Raw genomic sequence first — 22001 nt, forward strand, 5'->3', positions numbered from 1 at the left:
CATACTTTCTTTTGATTTTAGATTATACAAACATACATCCTAGATCATACACGGAGCATTCTCCTTCTCTCTCTCTCTCTCTCTCTCTCTCTCTCTCTCTCTCTCTCTCACACACACACACACACACACCCCTTCACCTTCTAAGATGTCCCTCTGCCATCTGTAGTTCTTATCACTATAAAGAAATAAATTATAACCAGGAGCACCCTTTATCAAAGTGTTTTAAAGTCGTCCAGGCATTGCAGCCCTAGCTGCTAAAACTCCTCCTGGGCTCTTCTTCCTTCCTTCCTTCCTCCCTTGCTCTGCTTTCTCGTAACAATGGCTTGCTTTTGCTTCTGTTTTGATTTTGTGTGTGCTGCAAATTCTTTCAAGCTGGAAATGCCCCACATTTCTGCTATGTCTAAGGGAGGATGGAAGCTGATGCGGTTTAATAAAGAAGCGTCAGGCAGTTGTTAGGGAGGGAGAGAGGAAGTGGGAAAAGGATCCCACACCAGAACTGCAAGATTGGCTCCCCTGAGGCAGCGGGCAATGCTCTTTGTGCTCTGCCAGAGAGACAACTGAATGACAACATCTTGCTGTCTAAACTGTTTGGTCAGCCCTTGTTTTGTTTTGATGGTTCCATGACCCTCCTGTCTTTGCTCACATATTAATTATGATTTCCAAGGTTGTTTTCCTGTTGTAACTGAGCCTTGTGGTGGTGTAGCGGAGAGGTCGGGGGAACACAAATCTTAGTCCAGCAGTGAAGCTCCCCGGTGACCTTGGGCTTCTCTCTCCTCTCTCTCTCTCTTTGCCTGACATGCACCACAAGGCTTAGGATACAATAAGGGAATCCCCAGGTAAACAGCCTTGATCATACTGGTGGAATGGTTAGGGTACAAGACAGAAAATATGTTAGACTACACAGCTGTGATTATCCAAACTCTAAGTTGACTTTTGTGTATTATCTTTCTTCAGCTAGATATGATGCCTTGGGAAGAAATTTAAAAAGCTAGAAAATGTAAGAAAATACCTTATACCAAGTCAGTCCAATGTTGTCTCTGATCAATTACAGTTCTCCATGGTTTTGGGGCCTGTTCCAACTCTTGACTCCAGTGGGATAGTTCTGAGTTAGAGGCCAGATTTTAATTTCTCATGCTTCAATAGCTTCATTATCCCAGAATCCTTGGTGTAGAACATTTCTGTAGCACCTGGGAGGGAGAGGCTGACCTCCATCTTGGAATTTCCAAGTTCTGTACTTCTTTGCTTTTTGTTTTTCCTCCCCTGACCCCCCCTCCTGACAACTCCCTCCCCCCTTTGTGTAAAATCTTGCCTAATGAACAGTTCTGGAGAACTTGAAAACTTACCTCACTTTTATGACATTTTTGTCAGTCTCAAGTGTGGATTTTGGAATAACAATAATACTCTTCTATTCCTTGAACTGCATTAATCCATTCTTGGACAAACTGAAGTGTGGGTGGCTTTGGATGGTGCTTATATTACAGCAGGAATTTCAATTGGTGTATCCCAACAACTGATTTTTAATTTGTCCTGGAATTGCCCATAGATGAAATCTATCACTGAGTGGAATGGCAGAATCTCATCATCATCATCATCTGATGATGATGATGGTTAAAATTTAAATACTACCCTTTATCTGAAGTTCACAGAACAGTTTACAATATAAAAACAAAAAAAATACATAACATAGTAACAAACAAAAACAATAACTGCCCCCAACAGTTTAAAAGCCCATAGATGGTTTAATAAGCCAAAGGCCTGGGAGAAGCGGGATGTTTTTCCTGGCACCTAAAGATATGTAACAAAGGCGCCAGGCAAGCCTTTCTGGAGAGCACATTCCAGAAGCAGGGAGCCACCACAGAAAAGACCCGTCCTCGTGTTGCCGCCGCCCCCCCCCCCCGGCCTCTTGTGGATGAGGCACATGAAGAAGGATCTCAGGTGATGATTTCAGGGTCTGGGTCAGTTTGTATAGGAAGAGGTGGACCTTGAGGTATTTTATTTGTGTTTGTCTTTTATTTTTAACCATGGGGCAACCCAGCCAGATAGGGTGTTAATTATGATGATGGTGATTATGCTTTTCTGCAGGTACGCCATCCTGACCAAAGCAACCTGGCCTTCCTGGAAAGGGGACGAAAAACAGGGGGTTCTCCACCTCCTCCATTCTGTCAATGTGGATCCTGACCAATATCAGCTTGGGAGAACAAAAATCTTCATCAAGGCACCAGAGTCTGTGAGTAGAAGGGCAAAGTCTTGACTCCAAAGAATGAGACAGCCTGCTAGAACTGAACTGTAGAATTGGGGAGGGGGAAAGGGGAGGTCACTTGTCAGTTCTGCAGTGTGTTGTGTAGACCAAATGGATAGAATTTGCACTTGTTCCCAGATTGCAAGTCTTTATCAAGCCATCCTCTTCTCCTTTGTTTTCCATTTTGTGACACAGCAGTGCTGGGGGGAGGTTACCTGCTCTCCAGAAGAGGATTCACCAGAAGAGAGGAAAGCAGGTGGTGTTTCTTTCTACTGTGGCACCGGACTAGGCTGAGAGGTTTAAACCTCTTCTCCCAGGCTAGTGTCACAATGAGGAGAGAAATGTCTCACTCTTCTGATGATCTGCGCAGGTCGGCTAAAAAATGGTGGGCAGGGGATCAGCATGTCTGCTTGTGTGTGGTATGTGTGTGCTTTGGTGGGTGGGAGGGAGTAAGTGTACAGTGCATCACCTGGTAACCCAGGCAGCCTTTCCTAGATGTTGTTGGGACTCCAACTCCCATCAGCCCCTGCCAACATAGCCAGTGTCAAGGATGAAGGGAGTTGCAGTTCTATTATATCTGGAGGGCCCTTGCAGTTTCCTCTGCCCTGCCCTAAAGAATCCTAAGAATTGTAGTTCAGTGATGGGGATGATTCACCCCAACCCTATAGAGCTAGATTTGATAGAGTTCCCTGGCAATAGGTAATGACTGTTAATTAAACCAGTTTAAATTGGTGGTGTAGACATCCATTGAAATATCTGATTCAGGTCAAGTGTAGATGTCTCATGAGCCATGTTCTTGCAACGTAACTGGGGTGAGTAAACTGCCCCTGTGGGGCTCTCTCCACACAGTTAGGAAGCCTGGAAGGAATGTACAGTTTCCAATCAGAAGTGGAGAGCCCACTGCTGAGACAGTTGGGTGCATATAGACACCATGCAGTCATTCACCTGAACGCGCATAGACTGGTGGTGGATCCCACTGCTGCTGTGATCTTGCTTCCTCTTGGGTGTGTGTTGAGAGGACTGGACTTCTGCTCCCCTGTGAACTGCAGCTACCTGCCTCAGCAGTGTAGGCCTTCTTCTTGAGTGAGAGAGGGCATATTTTCTGGAGGTGGTTCCCAGTTTGCCACCAGGGTTTAAAGGCAACTGGGTTAAGTATGGATCAGACCTAGGCCTTCTGTAGTACTAATTGCATCTCTCTCTTGGGTGCACCAAGATAAAGTGTTTTTAAGAAGGAACAGTGAAGGAAATAGAAGATCATTCTTTATAAAACTTCTCTAATATGTTTTTGTTGAAAATCTCTTGCAAGTCATTAAGGTGTTGTTGTTTTTTAAGAGGGATGCTGGTTTTTCTTTCTGGGCACAGGAAGTGTGTCTGATGCAAACTTTAATTACATCTGATGGGTTGCTCTGCTTTGATAGATGTGCTGCAATTAGTACAGCTTTCTGGGAGTCAGCCATGCAAGTAAAGTTGCTATGAGCAGCTTGTTCTGCCAGCTCCCTTTTCCATTTAAAAAAAAAAAGGCAGAGAGGCATGCTAATTATTTCAGGAGAGAAAGGTTGGCCACAGCATGCTGAAAACTGTAAGCTGTTTTCATATGTGTGAGGACACATGTAGAAACTCGAGAACAGACTTTGCTACCATCACAGCAGACGAGAGTTGTAGTCCAAAATATCTGAAGGGCTCCAGGCTGGTGAAGGCTGCTGTTTGTGGAGGCAGAAGGATCAGACCCAGAGGGTGCAAATGACACAGGGGAGTTCCTCTACGCAAGCTGTTCCACAACTCCTGTTCACTTCCATGGAGCTTGTGGAGGAAAACATCCCAGTGGATTATGCTAATTAGTGGGAAGGCAATGGGCACCATCTCACTCCAGACACCAGAATAACTTGGTGGAGTTGTGGCCACCATCCTTTGCTTTGTCAGCTATGTTGTCATGTAAGCAGAAAGAATGGATAGTCACAGACTCGGGGATGTCAATCCTGGAAGATCTGCTTCCTTACCTTGCAGGCCTTTTCCCACCTGCCTTGGGAGAGTTGGGCCTGACTGACTCCAGCTACAAAGGCTGAGGCTGCTGAACAGAGTGTTTTTGTTGGGATGGTTGCTGTTGTTGGCTTTTTGTATATTTATTATAGATCTCCTTGTGATTTATGTGGAAATGGTTCGGTTTGGTTGTACATTTTAAAATGTTTTATTTATTGTACCTTTTTTACCTTGTAGTTACGTATTTTTTCATGTTGTTAAGTAAGCCACCTTGAGAATGGCTTGAACTATGGAAAGGCAGCATACAAATAAAATTATCTATGCATGTGGATGCTGGGGTTGTCCCTTCCTGCTCTGCTGAGCTTCTGCAGTCCTGGAGTGGCAGGATTGAACCCTGGTGGAATATTGCAAGCTAGACAGGGGTATTCAGGACTAGGGAGGCTGTCACCTCTGTGCAGGTTGTGTTCAACCTCAGGAACCTCCACTTCAAGAGAGTCAGGTTCCAGGTGATGAGAAAGTCCTGTTCTCTGCCTGAGGCTCTGGAGAGTTGCCTGCTCACCAGAGCAGGATAGATGGGCCAGAAGTCTGACTTGGCATGAACCAGTTTCATAAATCGCTCCCACCCCAGCAAAAAATCTGGCCAGACTGGAGGATCGTGCCGCACACCTTGGAAGCCAGAGGCTCTTGGCAACAACCCAGGGAGCTGAGGAGTGTACAGGGTTAGGAGTGCATTTATGAAGGGTTGCAGGACTCAGCTCTGTCCAGGGCACCCTGAAAGATGTCAGCACTGTATCTCTGCATTGCTTTCCTCTCTGTGAGCATCACACTGTGTGCAGGAACTCTGTGCCAAGACTACAGCAATCAGAACGTCAAGCAGATGCTGCTAAATCCCTTGTCGGCAGCCATCATGCGCTGCTGTCTATCTCCCGTCGCCTGCCTGAAAGCAGATGTGAAATTTGTGAGATAGGCCAGGTCCCCTTTTGACTTTAAGATGAACTGCTCCTTGTTTCCAAAAATATCCTCCTTTCATCCGCTGCTGGTTGATTGGAAACATACATGTCTTGAAGGTGAATCTCTGCATTGTCTGTCTGCGGGACTTCCTGAATCATTTCACATTTCCCACACCTGGGCTTTTCTTGCAGTGCTGGAATTTCTACCTTTAAAGCAGGGGAAACTGACGCACACTGACCTGTTTGTGCCAGTGGCATATTTGTGGCACACTCCACATGGGACACGGGTGGCGCTGTGGGTTAAACCACAGAGCCTAGGACTTGCCAATCAGAAGGTTGGCGGTTCGAATCCCCACGACGGGGTGAGCTCCCGTTGCTCGGTCCCTGCTCCTGCCAACCTAGCAGTTCGAAAGCACGTCCAAGTGCAAGTAGATAAATAGGTACTGCTCCGGCGGGAAGGTAAACGGCGTTTCTGTGCGCTGCTCTGGTTCGCCAGAAGCGGCTTAGTCATGCTGGCCACATGACCCAGAAGCTGTATGCCGGCTCCCTCGGCCAATAAAGCGAGATGAGCACCGCAACCCCAGAGTCGGCCACGACTAGACCTAATGGTCAGGGGTCCCTTTACCTTTTACCACATATTTTTGGAGGTTCTGTCTGTTGATCCAAGTGGGTGGCACCCACTGAAAGTCAACTTCAGTATGCAATTTGTGAATGAGGCGTTTGCAATACCCAAATGCCTCATTAACAATAGCGGGCGATTTTAATGCTAGGTTGGGAATTGACAATGAACAATTAAGTAGCGCTTTAAATTGGAATACCACCGATGATATCGCACATTCAGTGAAAATGATTCTCTAGAGACAAGGTTATAAACAGGGAACGTATATGCTTGCTCAAGCTGTGTAATAATTTTAATTTACTAATTGTGAATGGCTCAATAGATGGGGATAGAAATGGGGAATTTACATACTTCCCCTCCAATGTAGTGTCACTGATTATAGTGTCTCTTGTGACACTGTAAATCTGATAGTGGACTTTAGAATTGGGACGCGCACAGAAAGCGATCACCAACCATTGTTGATGTCTATAAATTTAAACTTTGATTTAGAAATAACTAATCGTAACAACACAAAGTTTTGTCAATACAAGCAAATGGCCCAACTAAAATGGTCCCAGGAAATGAGTGTAGTAGTGGGGCAAAAACTCACAGCTGATTTTAGAAACCAGGTTCTCTCTAAAGAATATCAATTCTCATAGTGACATTCTGGAAGTATATAGTGAAGTCTTCAAAACATTTGAAGAGCTTAACACTCCACCAAAAGTCGGGGTACTTAAAAACAGAACTTGTCCCTGGTTCAACGATGAATGTCTTCAACTTAAAAGAAAATGGCGCCAAATTTCAAAGATAACCATACCAAACTAGAACCCCCTACAGGTGGTTAACCCTTGTAAGACTTACTGCATGGTGGTCAGGAGTCAGGTATAGTCATTTCGGGTCCAATGCCTAAAGCCAATACCACTCACATTCTGTAACCAATAAAGTTGTGGCCTTTTTTCGCCCATTAACCGAAAATACTGGTGTCCACGTGTTTTATTCATCAAAGGAGGGAGTGTGGGATGTTGACGCGCAAGACCTTTTACTTAGATTAGTTACCAGGATGAAAAATCTAAACTTGCCAGGGAAAGAACAAATAGGTTTTTCCAAAGGCTACTCTATCTTAGACCATTGTCTCACAATGGTTGAAAAATATAGACTTCAAACTCATTCCAAGATTTATGCAGCCTTCATAGATTTTCGTGGTGCCTTTGATTCAGTTGATTGTGTGATATTGTGGATGAAGCTTGTAGAGTTAGGAGTTGATTAACGCTTGCTGTTCCTAATACAGAATTTTTATGCTTTTAGCATCTGCCAAATCAAACTCAATGCCAAAGGTCCCCTCTCTTCCAACATCCCTAATATGAAAGGTGTAAAACATGGGTGTATTCTTGCCCCTTTTCTTTTTAATTTATTTTTGATCAGAGCACATTAAAAAAATAGAATGACATGCTCCCCAAATCAATCAAAACCCAGTTCCACTGCTACTGTATGTGGATGATGCAGTCTTGTTATCACTGACGAGGGTAGGTCTGGAACGTCTTTTACTCTCCCTGATTCCCTATTGTGAAACCAATAAATTTTCAATAAAATATGAGAAGAGAACAATTCTGGGAAAATTAGAGAAATGGGAAATAAGAGGACAAGGAATCCAGCTAGTAAAGATGAACAGATATCTCAGAATTTTATTCCAGATGGTTGGTCAAACCATCACACAAATGCTATAAAACAAGCAAAGTGTACCTCCTCAGCAGTAGCTCAGTTTTCTTTTGAGAAAGGTAACCAATTTATATCAGTTGCTATTCAGATTTATCAAGCTAAAGTGTCATCCCAGCTGCTTTTTGGGATCCCAATCTGGATACAAGCCTATAATAGTGATTTAGATAAGATACACTCAAGTTTCTTGAGATGTATCCTGGGGCTCCCAAATTCAATCAAGTATGAGACGATGTGTGCATACACACGATGGAATATTGGGCGGTTGGGCGTGGTCCAGCACTATAAAATACTGGTTGCGTTGCCATTTTCCTTGCCAACCTTCGAGTCTGCTTTCTGACTTACTTAAGGACTCTTAGGAATCCAGTTGGTTCCAACTCTTACATAGCAAAATCAGATCTATTGGTACAGTGGTACCTTGGGTTTCCGGACGGCTTGGCTCCCAAACGCCAGAAACCCAGAAGTAAGTGTTCAGGTTTGTGAACGTTTTTCGGAAGCCAAACATCCGACGTGGCTTCCAGTTGAGTGCAGGAAGCTCCTGCAGCCAATGAGAAGCTGCACCTTGGTTTCCAAACAGTTTCGGGAGTCAAACGGACTCCTGGAATGGATTAAGTTTAAGAACCAAGGTTCCACTGTGTTGAAACTAGATATTTGAACTCTTATAAAATTCAAGTGAGCAATATATTTATCACAATATTCCAACCAAATTAAGGGACATTGAAAAACAAAATATTGAGTCAGTTGTAAATAAAATTTGCTCCCCTAGGTTCTATGGTTTAAATACAGATAACAGGGTCACTTATATGTCAAAATTAATAATTCCAGTCCAACACAGGGCCTTTATGTTATCCCGACTGAACATTTCCCCCTCAGCTTTTGCCAATGTCAGGGCAGATATTTAAACTTCCCCACAAATGATAAACATTGCAGTTGTTTTTTGAATGTGCCAGATACTGTAGAACTTAGGTATTCTTTTCTACTGTCCATTGTACAACCAGCTATGCAAACTCATGCTATATCCCCTTTTTTTGGTACTCTTAACATCACGACACAATAAAAATATCAGAAGCTATCTGTCTGACATTAACCCGGAAGTAATTGCAAGGGAGGCTGAGTTTTTGTCAATAGTATCTCTTAGAGTGATGAATGTCACTATTTAGCGGGAAGAAATCCCAATGAAAACCCTTGTCAATATATATTTTACATGCTGTTTATTTGTATATATTTTAAAATTTACATATGGATGTTTTATGACGGCCTATACTTGGAATGCCTTACAAAGGTTTGGCAAAGTAAGTAAGCAATTTGTTGCCTGTTTGGCTTCTGCTTCTCATCCTTTCCTCTCCTCTCTCACTTGCTGAGCTGATGGGTTTTCTTTTTATTGCAGCTGTTTTTGCTGGAAGAGATGCGGGAGCGGAAGTACGATGGCTATGCCCGGGCCATCCAGAAGGCGTGGCGGAAATACGTGGCCAGGAAGAAATATGTACAGATGAGAGAAGAAGGTATGTCTCAGTTGCTAATAATGCAGTAACTCAGGACTTTGCCCCTGACTGCTCCCGCCTGTCAGTATTTTTAGCTAGTGGGTGAAGTCAGCACTGTGATTGACAAGTGAGTTGTCTGGACACTAGGCAGTAGGAATTCCTGGAGTCCTGAAGTGATTCTGTTTCTGCCCCCCATTTTGTGCACATTCCTTGCTTCCTGCTCCCTAGGAGTTATTTTCTGCAAGTAGTACTACAAAATAAGGGTGTATGTGTGTGTTACCCAATCGCCTCCCCAAATGGCAAATGCAGATTGTGAAAACTCTGCAAAGTGGCTTAGGCATGTCAGCTGCTGTGCAGGAACTGATATCCAGGCGCTCAGTAGGAATTCGCTGCATTGTTAACTTTCCAGAATAATGGTATATGTGTCTACTTAAGATGTAAGGCTCTTTGTGTTTAATGGAGCCTACTCCCAGGTTAGGTAGGTGCAGGGTCTCAGCCTGTGCATTGGTTTAAGATTGGCATTGTGGAAAACAGGGGTATTGTTCCTTTAACAGCTCTGTTTCCACAATCAGAACCTGTAGGACATAGCTTATTTCCCATAGTAAACATGAGGTTCTCTGAGGGTAAGGAGTAGAAAATCAGTAATCACTGTAATTTTATGTTATGCACTTCCCTTCTGACCCCCCCCCCTAGAAAAATGTAAATGGAATGGCATCTCCTTGTTTCTCAGAACTGTGAAACTCATCTTTATAACTGGGGCTGCAAAGTAACACTTCTTCCTCTCTCCCCATTTTAAAGCCTCTGACCTGCTGCTGAACAAGAAGGAGAGACGGAAAAACAGCATCAATAGGAACTTTGTGGGTGACTACATAGGCATGGAGGACCGCCCAGAGCTGCGGCAATTTGTGGGAAAGCGGGAAAAGATCGATTTTGCTGACACTGTCACCAAATACGACAGGAGGTTTAAGGTAGGAATGGGTCGGGGCAGAAGAACTACACAGTGAATTCTGCCTGGGCTGGCCGGGTCTCTGCGCCATCTTACATTTTTCCCTGTGGGCATCAGAATATATTGGGCTGTCCGCTGGAAGCAAGTTCCATCTCACCCAGGTGTCTCCTTATTTATTTCCAGATAATGGAACTTGAGGCCTAAAGCTAAATCAATCCTTATTCCTCATCTTAAAAAATTCTATTTAAATCGTAGGGGCATAAACACAGATCTGCTCTTATTTCCAGGGCATCAAGCGAGACCTCATCCTCTCCCCAAAGTGTGTGTACCTGGTTGGGCGTGAAAAGGTGAAGCAAGGCCCAGAGAAAGGCCTGGTGAAAGAGGTGCTCAAGCGACGGATCGAGGTGGAAAGGATTCTCTCAGTTTCGCTAAGGTCAGTCCCACCTCCTCTTTTTCTCACAGGAATAGGCCAGGGGGAAAGGGAGAGGGGAGGGGAGCTAAGTTGGGTGGGAGGCAAGGTCAGTGGGCAGTAGCAAGCTTTAAAGTCCCAGAGCAGGGCCTGTGGGGCCCCCCAGGTGTTGCTGGCTTCCAGCTCCTATCAGGCCCAGCCAGCATGGCCAATGGTCAGAGGTGATGGCTATTGCAGTCCAGCAATGCCTTGAGGAGGGCCACAGGTTCCTCCTGTTCTGCTTCATGACATGTATTAAATTTGCCCATTTCCTGGAGGTATCTGCTTGGCCAGTATGGAAGGAAGCTGGATCCTGGGACTGGATCTGGTCTGATTTAGCAAGGAGGTCCTTCCCACTGATATTAGCAATAATAGCTCAGCAGTATACCACTGAATACTAAATTCTGGAGATGGCAGTTTACCTTCCTGCCCAGGTTGTGGGCTTCCTTTTGTGGACTTCCCTGGTTGTCTGTTGTGGGAAACGGGATGCTGAACTAGAGAGAGATCTCTTTTGACCATCATCTAATAACTAATCTGCATTAAGTGATCCTGAGTGCTGGCTCTTGCTCAACAATTTGAGAAGTGCCTTGCAGGATCAGACCGAAGTCTCCCTTATCCAACCTCCTTGTCCAGAATCTAGCCAAGAAACAAACCACTCAGTCACCGTTGAGGAACCTCAGTCTCTCCAGATCTTGCCGGATTACAGCTCCCATCCTCTCTGACCACTGGCCATGTTGACTGCTGGGTGTTGGGAGCCCAACAGTATTTGGAGGGGCTCCCACAGTCTCCCCTCCCCTGACTGGCTGGGGCTGATGGAAGTTGGCAGAGGCAGCAAACATGCTGCTCCCCATTTTAAAAATTCGATTGTTCTAACACTGATCCCTGTAACTATCACAGTACTACTTCCTTTAAAAAAAATATTCCCAAATTATTACAAATCAAACCAAATTACTTTAATACAGTTTCTTAAAATCAGATTTCCTGCTCTTGTTGCAATCATATGTCCAAGATTTCCCCCCATAGCTGCTTCATTTCTTATTTATATCCAGTTGACACCCTTCACTTGCCATTAAACCATTCTTCCAGCTGTCCGCTTTTTCACCTTACAAAACAGCACCTCAGTTTCATCTTGTAAATATACAATCCATTTCACGTGTGTAGCTCTTTATGTACATTTTTGTTCCTGACCTGGAGTGTTGGAAGAGTTCAGTTCTTTTTCTCGTTGTTCAGTTCTTTGCAATGTTTCCATCTCACTGTTATCAAGCTGACTTGCGAACCACAGCCATAAAAAAATCTCACAGAGTGAACTTTCCAGATATGCACCATTAGGTTCCCCTCTGGAGTTCTTTCTCGGCACAGGATACACAGCAAAATCTTTTCTAAGATTCATTCTCACTTCAACAACTCTCCAGCTGTGGGCCATTCCTCCAACAACACCCCCATCCAGTGGTATTCATAAATAAAATCCATTCAGCCTCGGTCAAGGGGGCACATAGCAAAACCTTGTTAAATTCCTTGTAGAGCATAAATCAAAAGCCCCCCCCCCCTTTTCGGAGTATTAAACAAAGTAGCAACTACAGTCGTACCTTGTAAGTTGGACAGAATCCGTTCTGGAAGTCCGTTTGACTTCCAAAACATTTGGAAACCAAAGCATGGTTTCTGATTGGCTGAAGGAAGCTCCTGCAGCCAATCAGAAGACGCAGAAGCCTCACTGGACTTTCGGCTTCCAAAAATAGTTCACAAACCGGAACAGTCACTTCTGGGTTTGCGGCATTCGGGAGCCAAAACATTCGAGAACTAAGCTGTTCAAAAACCAAGGTACGACTGTACATATGTCTCTTTATTGTAGGGGAGAACAAGAGAAAGAAAGACCATTACAAAACCATAAGAAAGCACAAAGCTCCTTGTCCTCCCCCTTTCCTTTCAGTCTTTGTAAAGATTCTCAAACTTCAGAAAATCATTCAAATACCTTCAGAAAACCAGTCCCGGTTTTTGGGCAGCTGATTGATTGCAGCCCATTAGCATATGATGCTTCAAGAGCCCCTCTTGATTGATGCCAATTACCCAGATTGAGGAGAAACCTTCCACAAATCATGCCAGTAACAGAGGCTCGTCCATGGCAGGGGCACACTCCCAGATCGCTCCCCTTCTGCCTTTCAAGTTGGCAGACATGGGATGGCGCGACATTGCGGGATGCAGTGAACTCCCCAGGCCCCACTGAGGAACATCAGGAGGATTTCGGCCTCATCTCTGTCCCTTGCCTGAATTTCTTCGCAACCCCCAGAGGGCTATGAAGAACAACCGCCACGGACTCGTAGGCGTGGCCGGAAACCACTACTTCCTGTTCTTGAAATACAAATATATTCATATCCTTCTGGCTAACTGCTGATTCCCATTTAGACTGATCAGGCGCCTGTGTCTGATAGAATGAGCTGAACAGCAGGCGGAATGTAATTCATTCATTCACCTTCAGAACAGCTTGTATGCTTCTCCCATTCAACCAAGATACAGAGCAGGCAACCTCTTTTCCTCTAGGAGAGTGAGCTGCTTCTACTTCTCCAGCAGAGGACACTGTCAGCTCATTTCTGTCCGAAAGGGGGTTAGAGGAGAGGCCAGTTTTGAATTTCTTGTGACCCTGGCTTTTATTTCTGCAGCATGATGCAAGATGACCTCTTCGTCATTCATGAGCAAGAATATGACAGTCTCCTTGAGTCAGTCTTCAAGACAGAGTTTCTCAGCCTTTTGTCGAAGCGCTACGAGGAGAAGACACAAAGGAGGCTACCTCTCAAGTTTAGCAATACGTGAGTGACAGGCTTAACAGCAGCACTTTGCTCCTGTCAGGCTGAATCACACGAGTGGCCACAGCTGTGCCTTTAGGGGCGTCAGCAAAGGCAGTTGGAAGTATGGCCCTGAGACAACTCGTGATAATCACAGAGCACATGGTTGTTATCATTTATTTATTAAATTTATATACCACCTTTCATCTGAGGATCACAGGGGGGTTTACAATATAAAAATACAAATATACATAATGTAAAAAGGTAAAGGACCCCTGACAGTTAAGTCCAGTTGCGAACGACTCTGGGGTTGCAGCGCTCATCTCGCTTTACTGGCCAAGGGAGCCGACGTTTGTCCGCAGACAGTTTTTCCGGGTCATGTGGCCAGCATGACTAAACCGCTTCTGGCGAACCAGAGCAGCACACGGAACGCCATTTACCTTCCCGCCGGAGCGGTACCTATTTATCTACTTGCACTTTGATGTGCTTTTGAACTGCTAGGTTGGCAGGAGCAGGGACCGAGCAACAGGAGCTCACCCTGTCACGGGGATTCAAACTGCCGACCTTCTGATTGGCAAGTCCTAGGCTCTGTGGTTTAACCCACAGTGCCACCCGCATCCCGAGAAAGAGACGAACCCTGCAGTAAAGATGAACATCAGTGTGAGGAGGGTGTCAGCAGTTTCCTTACGGCATGCCTGAAATGACCTCCCCAGCTGGCCTTTGGGCCCAGTCATACAGCCCAGCCCTTTCACCAGGCTGAGCAGTCTGTTGAGGGAGGTGGGGTGTAGTGAGCTCACTTCCATTTGGTAGGAAGCACCAGAGTATGGCTTTCAGTTGTGATTTCTGGTTTCTGAATGAGGTTGAGGCCCTGCTTGAGCCTGGGAGAAGGAGGGCCAACCCGTTTCTCACCTGGGCAGTGCCCTTGGGGTGGCGTCTCTTTCCAGGGCTCGTTTTTCCAAGGTAGGCCCCTTCCCTCCAGGCTACTGAAGTCCTCAGTTCTGTGGGAAGGAGAGACCACAGCCAGGTCCTTCTGGTTGCAGGAATCGCCCCTCTCCCCACGGTTTCATCCCAGTCCAGCCCCAGGCCTTTTCCAGAAGCATGAGAAGGGATAGCTTTTTCCACAGCTGGGCTTGCAAGAAAATGGCAACCCCATTTATTTTCCTTTGTGGTGATGAGGAGGAGAGGGAACCCGCTCTGCTCTGTAAGAAGGAAGAGGGAGAAATAAATGCTCCGTAAGGAGGAAAAATAAATTCTGACGCAAAGCCCACCATCCCAGAATGTTTGTTTTTTTAGGCAAGTCATTTCCCAGCTTGTGTAGGAGTCTCCAAAAAAAAGCAAGAAAAAAGGATAGTGAGTGCATTTTGCTGGTGTCATTTCCTGGCTGAGGCAGGGGGCTACGAATAGCGTTTTTGTAGCTCAGGGCTCGCTCTCTGTGTATCAGCTTGTTTGCTTTTTGTGCATGTCATTAAACGCATAATGCAAGGGTGGGCAAGTCTGCCGCCCGAAACACCCAGCAACCACATGATAGCAGCCCTGATGGGAGAGGCATATTATTGTGCGGTGGGCATTCATTTCAGTGGAGCCTGACTTTAAATTTCACCTCCCACAGCAGCAGAGATTTTTCAGAATGTCAACAACTCTGCTCTTTAGAGATGAGACCAAACTTTGGGAAACAGACTCCACCTTTTGGGGTCGAGTGGGAATTCGTTTTCCGTGCCCCCAAATTATACAACGGTGGTGTCAGACCCTAGAGCCGCTTTCCTCAACCTGATGCCCCCCAAATATTTCGAGCTACAACTGAAGCTGTGATGCTGAAGCTGATGGGCTGCAATGGCTGCTCTCGGGCATGTGGGTGGTATCCTTCTCATGCAAGTAACTGAGTTTTCCTGCTCACTTTGTTTCAGGCTTGAAGTGAAGCTAAAAAAGGAGAACTGGGGGCCCTGGAAGGCTGGTGGGTCCCGCCAGGTGCAGTTCAGCCAAGGCCAGGGAGACGTGGCCATTCTCAAGCCAAGTAATAAAGTGCTGCAGGTCAGCATCGGGCCTGGACTCCCAAAGAACTCCCGTACGTATGAAGTCCCCTGAGGTCGCAAGGAGGGAGGGGAAGGAGGGTCAGCAACCATGGCCACCTGGCCCCTGCTGCGCAGCTGCCTGAACAGGTGTTGCAACTTGCCTTGCAGGCCCCACCAGAAGGAATGTAACCCAAGGCAGGAGCTGTTCCAACAGGACCACACAGGGCCAGCACTACCCCATGAGGGCCGCACCGCCTCCCCCTGGTTTGTATTTTGGAGCAGATGTTGGCAAATGATGCTCTGGTTAAGGGAACAGACATGGCCAATCATGGAAGACTTCCAAACTCCTTGACTGGGGTGGGGGTGGGGAGGGCACCTTTGATGGTTGTCTTTTGTCCTCTTCTGGAGAGCTTCACATTTTAGGAAGAGCTTGCCTTTTCCTGGCAGCTGTTTGGGCCCATCAAATTTACGTGGCAAATTGACTCCTTTGGAAATGAGGTTTAGCAGTCACACTTCTGTATTGTTTTTCTTAATGTGGTGTGTGTGTGTGTGTATTTGTGTAAAACAAATCAGGCCAAGTTCAAGGTGGGACTAATTTGCTTGAGTGGTCGCCTTACCCCCCCCCCCCATGTGCCCCCTCAACTGCTTCATGCCGATTAATACTTCTTCCACAGTTGTGAGAAATGACCCTTTTAATGTGGCAGCTCCTATACTTTGGAGCTCCCTGCCTATAAGCATCACGCAGGCATCTTTGCCGCACTCTTTTCGGTGCCTGCGTGAAACACCTTTGCTTAAGCAAGTCTATCCAGACATGTAGATATTAAGGCATTTTAATCATTTTTGATTGCTTTAGAAAGAATTAAAGTAATTATCTTTAACTGTTCTTAATGATAATTTTAATATTGGTTGTATCATGCTTAGAGGTTTTACTACAATTCAGTGGTATATAGATTTTGTAAAATAAAATAAAAATAAAATAAGGGCATAAGACCCCTGCTGGATGAAGCCTGTGGCCCGTCTAGTCCAGCATCCTGTGTTCACAGTGGCCAACCAGATGCCCATTATGGGATGCCCACAAGCAAGAGCCTAGTGCAAGAGCAGCCTCTCCATTTGTGGTTCCAAGCAACTCGTATTCAGAGGCATATCGCCTCATGACAGTAGAGGCAGAATATAGCCACTGTGTCTAGCAGCCATTGATAGCCTTGCCTTCCATGCATTTGCCTAATCAACTGCGTCTTGTAGTAGCAAATTCCATCATTTAACAATGTGCTGTATCCATGGTTTCACTATGTGCCATATGAATAAGGACTTTCTTTTGTATGTCCTGAATCTCCCAGCATTCGGCTTGATTGGATAACCCTGTTGGATTCTAGTGTTAGGAAAGAGGGAGACCAGCCACTTTTTCCATGCCACACGTAATTTTGCACATTTTTGTATGTCTCCCACTTATTCAGCTTTTTTTCATGTTTAAAAACCTCCACCAATTTGCAGCCTTTTTTCATCTTCCCTGTTTGATACCTCTTCAGTATGTTTTTCAGACGTAGCAATGAGAACCAGGTGTAGTATTGACTTCTTCTTTTATGATCAGCTTCCTCAAGCCATTTCTGTTCTTATTTCTAAAGGAAAGGCAGGGTATATATATTTTTAACAAATGAAGTCCCAAAGTTTGCCACACTGGTGTTTCTTTTCCAAAGCAACTGCCGTCGCCTATGAATGTTTGGTGAGGGTGTTATACACTAGCCATGAAAGCTGAGAGAGGCAAAATTTCAAAGCTAAAGGAAGGTAGAGCTGGAAAAGCGATTTTAAAAATGCAACCAGAATTACCAAGAGATTGGAATACAGTGAGTTGCCTTATCAAGAGTCGAATCCTTGATCTATCTTTCTCATTCTTGTTGACGCTTAACTGGCAGCGTCTGCTCCCAGAGTTTCAGGCCAGAGTCCTTTCCCCCTCGTGCCTGGAGATGCTGCGTCAGGGATTAAATCTGGGTGCTTCTGCATGCCAAGGCTGTGCTCTGCTTTGGAGCCACTTTCTTCTTACATAGGAAGAAGGGCTAAAACATTTAGGGACTGAGCTGCTGTTGCTTTGAAAGACAGCTGGGGGAGGAGAACATGATAGAGGATTATACAACAGTGCTTGAAGAGAATTTTTTTCTCCCTTTCTCTTACATTGCTAGAACTCAAGGCCATCTGCTGAAGTTGGCAGTAGATGCAAAAGGCTTGCACCGTACATAGTTAACGAAAGGAGCTGCCTGCTGCGGCTGCAAAATGTGGTGTGATGGTCACTGGCTTACATGGCTTTAGAAGAGGATTAGGCATTGTAATGGAGGAAGAGGTCTGTCAGCAGTTATTGGCCATATTGGTTAAGCTTCCATGTTCAGAAGCGGCGGCAGCGTGACATTTAATACCAGTTAGTGGGAGGAGCAGCAGCAGGAGTTGGCTTCCCAAAAACATCTGGTTGTCCACCACAGGAAGGAAGGTGTTGAGTGAGAGGGTTCTATGCTGGCTTAAAGGGGCAAGGCCTGCTTTTGGTGGCTTTATGAAGACTGGGCAGAATTTAACTGGGAGAATTTTCAAATGGGTAGCCCTTGTGCTAGTCTCTTGAAGCAAAAGCAACAAAGAGTCCTGTGACACCTTAAAGACTAACAAAGAGACATCAGTAGATATGCCATAATCCACAAGTCTTGTGCCACAAGACTCTTTGTTGTAACTGGGACAGAAGTTATCCAGACTTAGAAAGGTATTCTGAGGGGGTTCCCTGTGAATGGAGGGTGTGGGCTCCCCCAGGCTCACGTCTTGAACTATTTCTAGGTCTTCATCAGAATGGGGTGATAAAAATCCCACAACACACACCCCACCCTCAAGGCCTCGCGAGCCAGCGAGCCAGCCAGAGAAGCCTGTACACCAGTATGGCGCAGCCCCCATTGCCTCAGGTCTTGGGTGGATCAGATCGAATTTCCCAGCAGCCAGACAGCTTGGACTTCCTCAAGGTCCCAGACCAAGGGGCAGCCGGGTAAGTGCACCGTCCAATACATTTCCAATACATTTAAGTGGCTAGCTTGCTTGTCTAAAGTCAGGCAGCTGATGGGCTGAAGGGTTGTTCCTGCGTTCATGAAGTAGGTCTTCTGTGCCTGGCAGTTTCTATGAACTGCAGTGGAGAGTCTGGTATCCTGCCAATTCTGTGTTCTGTAGAGTGCTTCATAGAGGCATCTTTTGACAGGTGGGCCCTTGATAGAGGCCGGTCATGATCCAGAGAAGCACACGTGTCAGGCCTGCTCCCCAGCTCTCTGTACCTGTTTGGGCAGCAACAGAAACCTGATCCATGCATTACTCCTATGTAGGGTATCCTTGAGGGGTTTTTTTAACAATAACAACTGTTTGTTGAGTCTAGTTGCCTATGTAGGAAGGCCAGCACACAGGTGCCTCTTCACATGTAGGGGCTCCATGACTAGAAAACCATGTGTTTCTTTAAAAAGTCTATGCCAGGGCAAAGCTAAAATGCAGGCCCCTGCCCTGGGTCTCTAGATGGCCGTGCCTTACACACAGATAACACATCCATAGGGCTAGAATCTCTCTTTATATAGAGGTTTCAAGATGTATGAGAAATCTGGCTTAGAGTAGATAGCTTCATCTCATTTCGCTGTAAAATGGAACATGGGAAGCTGCCTTTATAACGAGTCAGACCACTGGTGCGCCTGCACTGAGCATTATTACTTGGCAATGACTCTTGATGGTTTCAGAGAGGGGTCTTTGCCAGCCACACCTGGGAATGTGGGAGATTGAACCAGGGACCTTCTGCATGAATAGCATGTTCCCTATCACTGAGCTATGATTCACTCCTAAATATTAACATGCACAGGTTTCCTAGCAATGTTCCCTGCCATCCTTTTCCCCCCAAAGTGAACATGGGTTCTTTTCCCTGCAAAGCATGTGCTGTCAGGGAACTACGACTCATTCTCTCGTACATGTGTATTTTTCTGTCTTTGATTTTTTAAAAAAACTATTTGCAGGGAAATAATTTCAGTGTACAGAACTGTACAGTGTACAGTAGGTTGGAGATGAATGTGATTTGAGGTGGCGCAGGTCCCTGCAGCCATTCTTCCTGGCTCAGATGATCAATGTGTCTCTTATCTGATTTACAGATGTGGAAGGCGGCACAAGTACTGTTTTGAAACCATCTGTTGGGAGAGCAGCAGGAGATGCAGTTTATGCTGTGGAGGGGTTAACTTTGTACAGTGGCCAGCAGTGCCACCTGCTGTTTATTCAGAATGACTGCATGCTTTCTGATAGCAATCCACTCATTCTACCTTTAATTCATGGGTTCACATTTAATAAATTAGTAGATTGTATATTTTTATAAGAAGATGTGGAGTTCAAAGAGTCCTATTAGATGAGACCAAAAGTTCTTAGTCCAGAACAGGCATAGGCAAACTCAGCCCTCCAGATGTTTTGGGACTACAACTCCCATCATCCCTGGCCACTTGTCCTGTTACCTAGGGGTGATGGGAGTTGTAGTCCCAAAACATCTGGAGGGCCAAGTTTGCCTATGCCCGGTCCAGAATCTCCTTCCTCACCCCTTGGGTGCCTCTTATTCTAAGTGCCCAGGTGTGGCAATGAATTGTGGCTGCCAAGCCTAATGACTTTCCTGTGCGTCTCTGCAGCGTTCGCAGGCAGACTACAAACCGGCCGCCACCTGCAGGGGGCAGACCCAAGCCACAACCAAAACCAAAGCCTCAGGTACCCCAGTGCAGGGCGCTGTATGCCTACGATGCTCAGGACACAGATGAACTCAGCTTTAATGCCAATGATGTTATTGATATCATCAAAGAAGGTAAGGCCTCTTTGTTTTTACATTTTCTATTACCACTGGTGAGAATATTGAAAATATGTTCCATCTTCTAGAACAGGCATAGGCAAACTCGGCCCTCCAGATGTTTTGGGACTACAACTCCCACCATCCCTGACCACTGATCCTGTTGGCTAGGGATGATGGGAGTTGCAGTCCCAAAACATCTGGAGGGCCGAGTTTGCCTATGCCTGTTCTAAAAGGACCCTCCCCCCACCAGAGAAGCATCTGGAAGCTTTGTGCCTCTGCTTCTAGTTAAGCAGTTTGGTTAACCATCCAAACAGGGAAATGTGATTTAACCTTAACCATGGTTAGTTGTGGAGCTGTTTTATAGGCAACTTCATAAACCATGGTTTGAAGCAGACCTAGTATCCAGCCAGTTAATATTAAACGACAATACTATTTGGACTACATGGGAAATGGTTTAACTAAAATCTAAAGCTTTCAAACTCTTCCTTGGCTCTGTGGGAGAAGGAAAGAGACCAGGAAGACTCATTCACATGCACAGTGCAAGGGTGGGGAACCTTTGGCCTTCCAGATGTTGCTGAACTACAACTCCCATTATCCCTAACCATTGGCCATACTTGCTGCAGCTGGTGGGAGTTGTAGTTTAGCAACACCTGGAGGGTCAAAGGTTCCCCACACCTGGCTTAGCAGTTTGTGCAAATATGGCCACTCTCTTTTACCATCTCCCAGTTTTATTTATCTGATAAGTTCATTCTCACAAAGGTTAATGGCAGCATTTTGCTCCCACCCCTAGTTTTCTTTTAAACCAAGTCACTCCTGACGTAGACATTTCCACAGCAGCAAGTTTGGAGAAGCGTACGTTGGGACAACCCACAGATTTGATTCTAAACTCACTCCCTTTCTTTTCCAGATCCCTCAGGCTGGTGGACAGGCAGGTTAAGAGGGAAAAAAGGACTCTTCCCAAACAATTATGTGACCAAAGTATAATCCTGCAGCCCCCTCAAGAGGCCCTTGCGACCGTAAAGGTGCTGCCGGTTGTGCTTTTCCAGCTGCTGTGGTCTCCTTGTAAAGCTACAGTTCTGTGCAGCGTCGATAATAGACAGCAGTCGCTCCATCAGTGAAATTGAAAGGCAAAAGATGGAAGAGGGGGAAGTCCCCATGTTTACTCTCCAAAAAGCCAAAGCCGATGTGTCAGCTGCCCACGGTACCAAACCAAGGAATTATTTATTTTACTGAATGTTTTTTTCTCATGAAGGAAGAAGAGTGTGTTTAAATTCCATTCTTTTTTTAAAAAATGCCTGAAAATAGCAAGGTGCTCTGTGAGGACTTTGGAAGAGTTACATACACACTTTTTACAAGTGCCTTTAGTTGCTCTGGTGACTTTCTTCTAAATTATGTAACAAAATAATGGCATTATTATGCACATTTCCTCTGTTGATGACTTTGCGGAGGATCACAGTAATAAGTTATGCTGCTACCTGCCTTAGAATAGTAGGATTCTATTTCTTCTTGGACTCTTGTCATTCTCTTCCCCCAAGCATGTATTTTAAAAGGCCTCACAGCAAGCTTGACCAGGTTTACTTGGGAGCTACAATGATTCTGCAAGGGCAATGCGACCAAAGAAAGGCAGCCTTGTATGCTGTAAATGGTTTGCGTTTATGTTGACTTGTTAATGTGGCTGGCCCATGTTGGTTTTTATTATTGATGCATCTGTTTGGGTTGTGGGGACGGGACCTTCCCAAGGAAGCTTTGTGCATTTAATGAATAGAACTTACGAAATATACATTTTAAAAAATCAAATAACAGGCAAACCTGTATGAATGTACACAGCAGTAACCCACTGTACTTAATGATAAAGGTAGCTCAGTTAGCATTTTGGGGCCGGGTATTTCTACCTATGCACTATTCTTTAAGGATAAAGTCAGTGTTACAAAACCTTGATTAAGCCCAGCTGCCTTTCCCATCAGCCACAAAAGCTGTTGCTTACCCAATGCATGTTAATTTATCCATTCTCTTCTCAACCATCATCAATAAAAACATAGGAACTACCACA

The 22001-nt window shown here is 45.4% G+C and overlaps 1 protein-coding gene across 2 annotated transcripts in view; it reads left to right on the top strand.

Moving 5' to 3' along the window:
- MYO1E (myosin IE) overlaps nt 1-21999 on the top strand; it is a 109564-nt gene extending 87565 nt beyond the window's left edge. For both annotated transcript variants that reach the window (XM_081170521.1, XM_081170522.1), the window contains exons 19-28: nt 2083-2227; nt 8865-8979; nt 9757-9926; nt 10192-10337; nt 13007-13153; nt 15034-15191; nt 15307-15402; nt 17947-18148; nt 19797-19966; nt 20859-21999. In XM_081170521.1, the coding sequence (XP_081026647.1) occupies nt 2083-2227; nt 8865-8979; nt 9757-9926; nt 10192-10337; nt 13007-13153; nt 15034-15191; nt 15307-15402; nt 17947-18148; nt 19797-19966; nt 20859-20935 (1426 nt within the window). In that variant the 3' untranslated portion in view covers nt 20936-21999. The remainder of the gene's footprint in view (nt 1-2082; nt 2228-8864; nt 8980-9756; nt 9927-10191; nt 10338-13006; nt 13154-15033; nt 15192-15306; nt 15403-17946; nt 18149-19796; nt 19967-20858) is intronic.
- Nucleotides 22000-22001: the final 2 nt, after the last annotated feature.

This window comes from Podarcis bocagei (genome assembly GCF_964188305.1).
Source record: "Podarcis bocagei genome assembly, chromosome: 14".
In the NCBI taxonomy this organism is placed as follows: domain Eukaryota; kingdom Metazoa; phylum Chordata; class Lepidosauria; order Squamata; family Lacertidae; genus Podarcis; species Podarcis bocagei.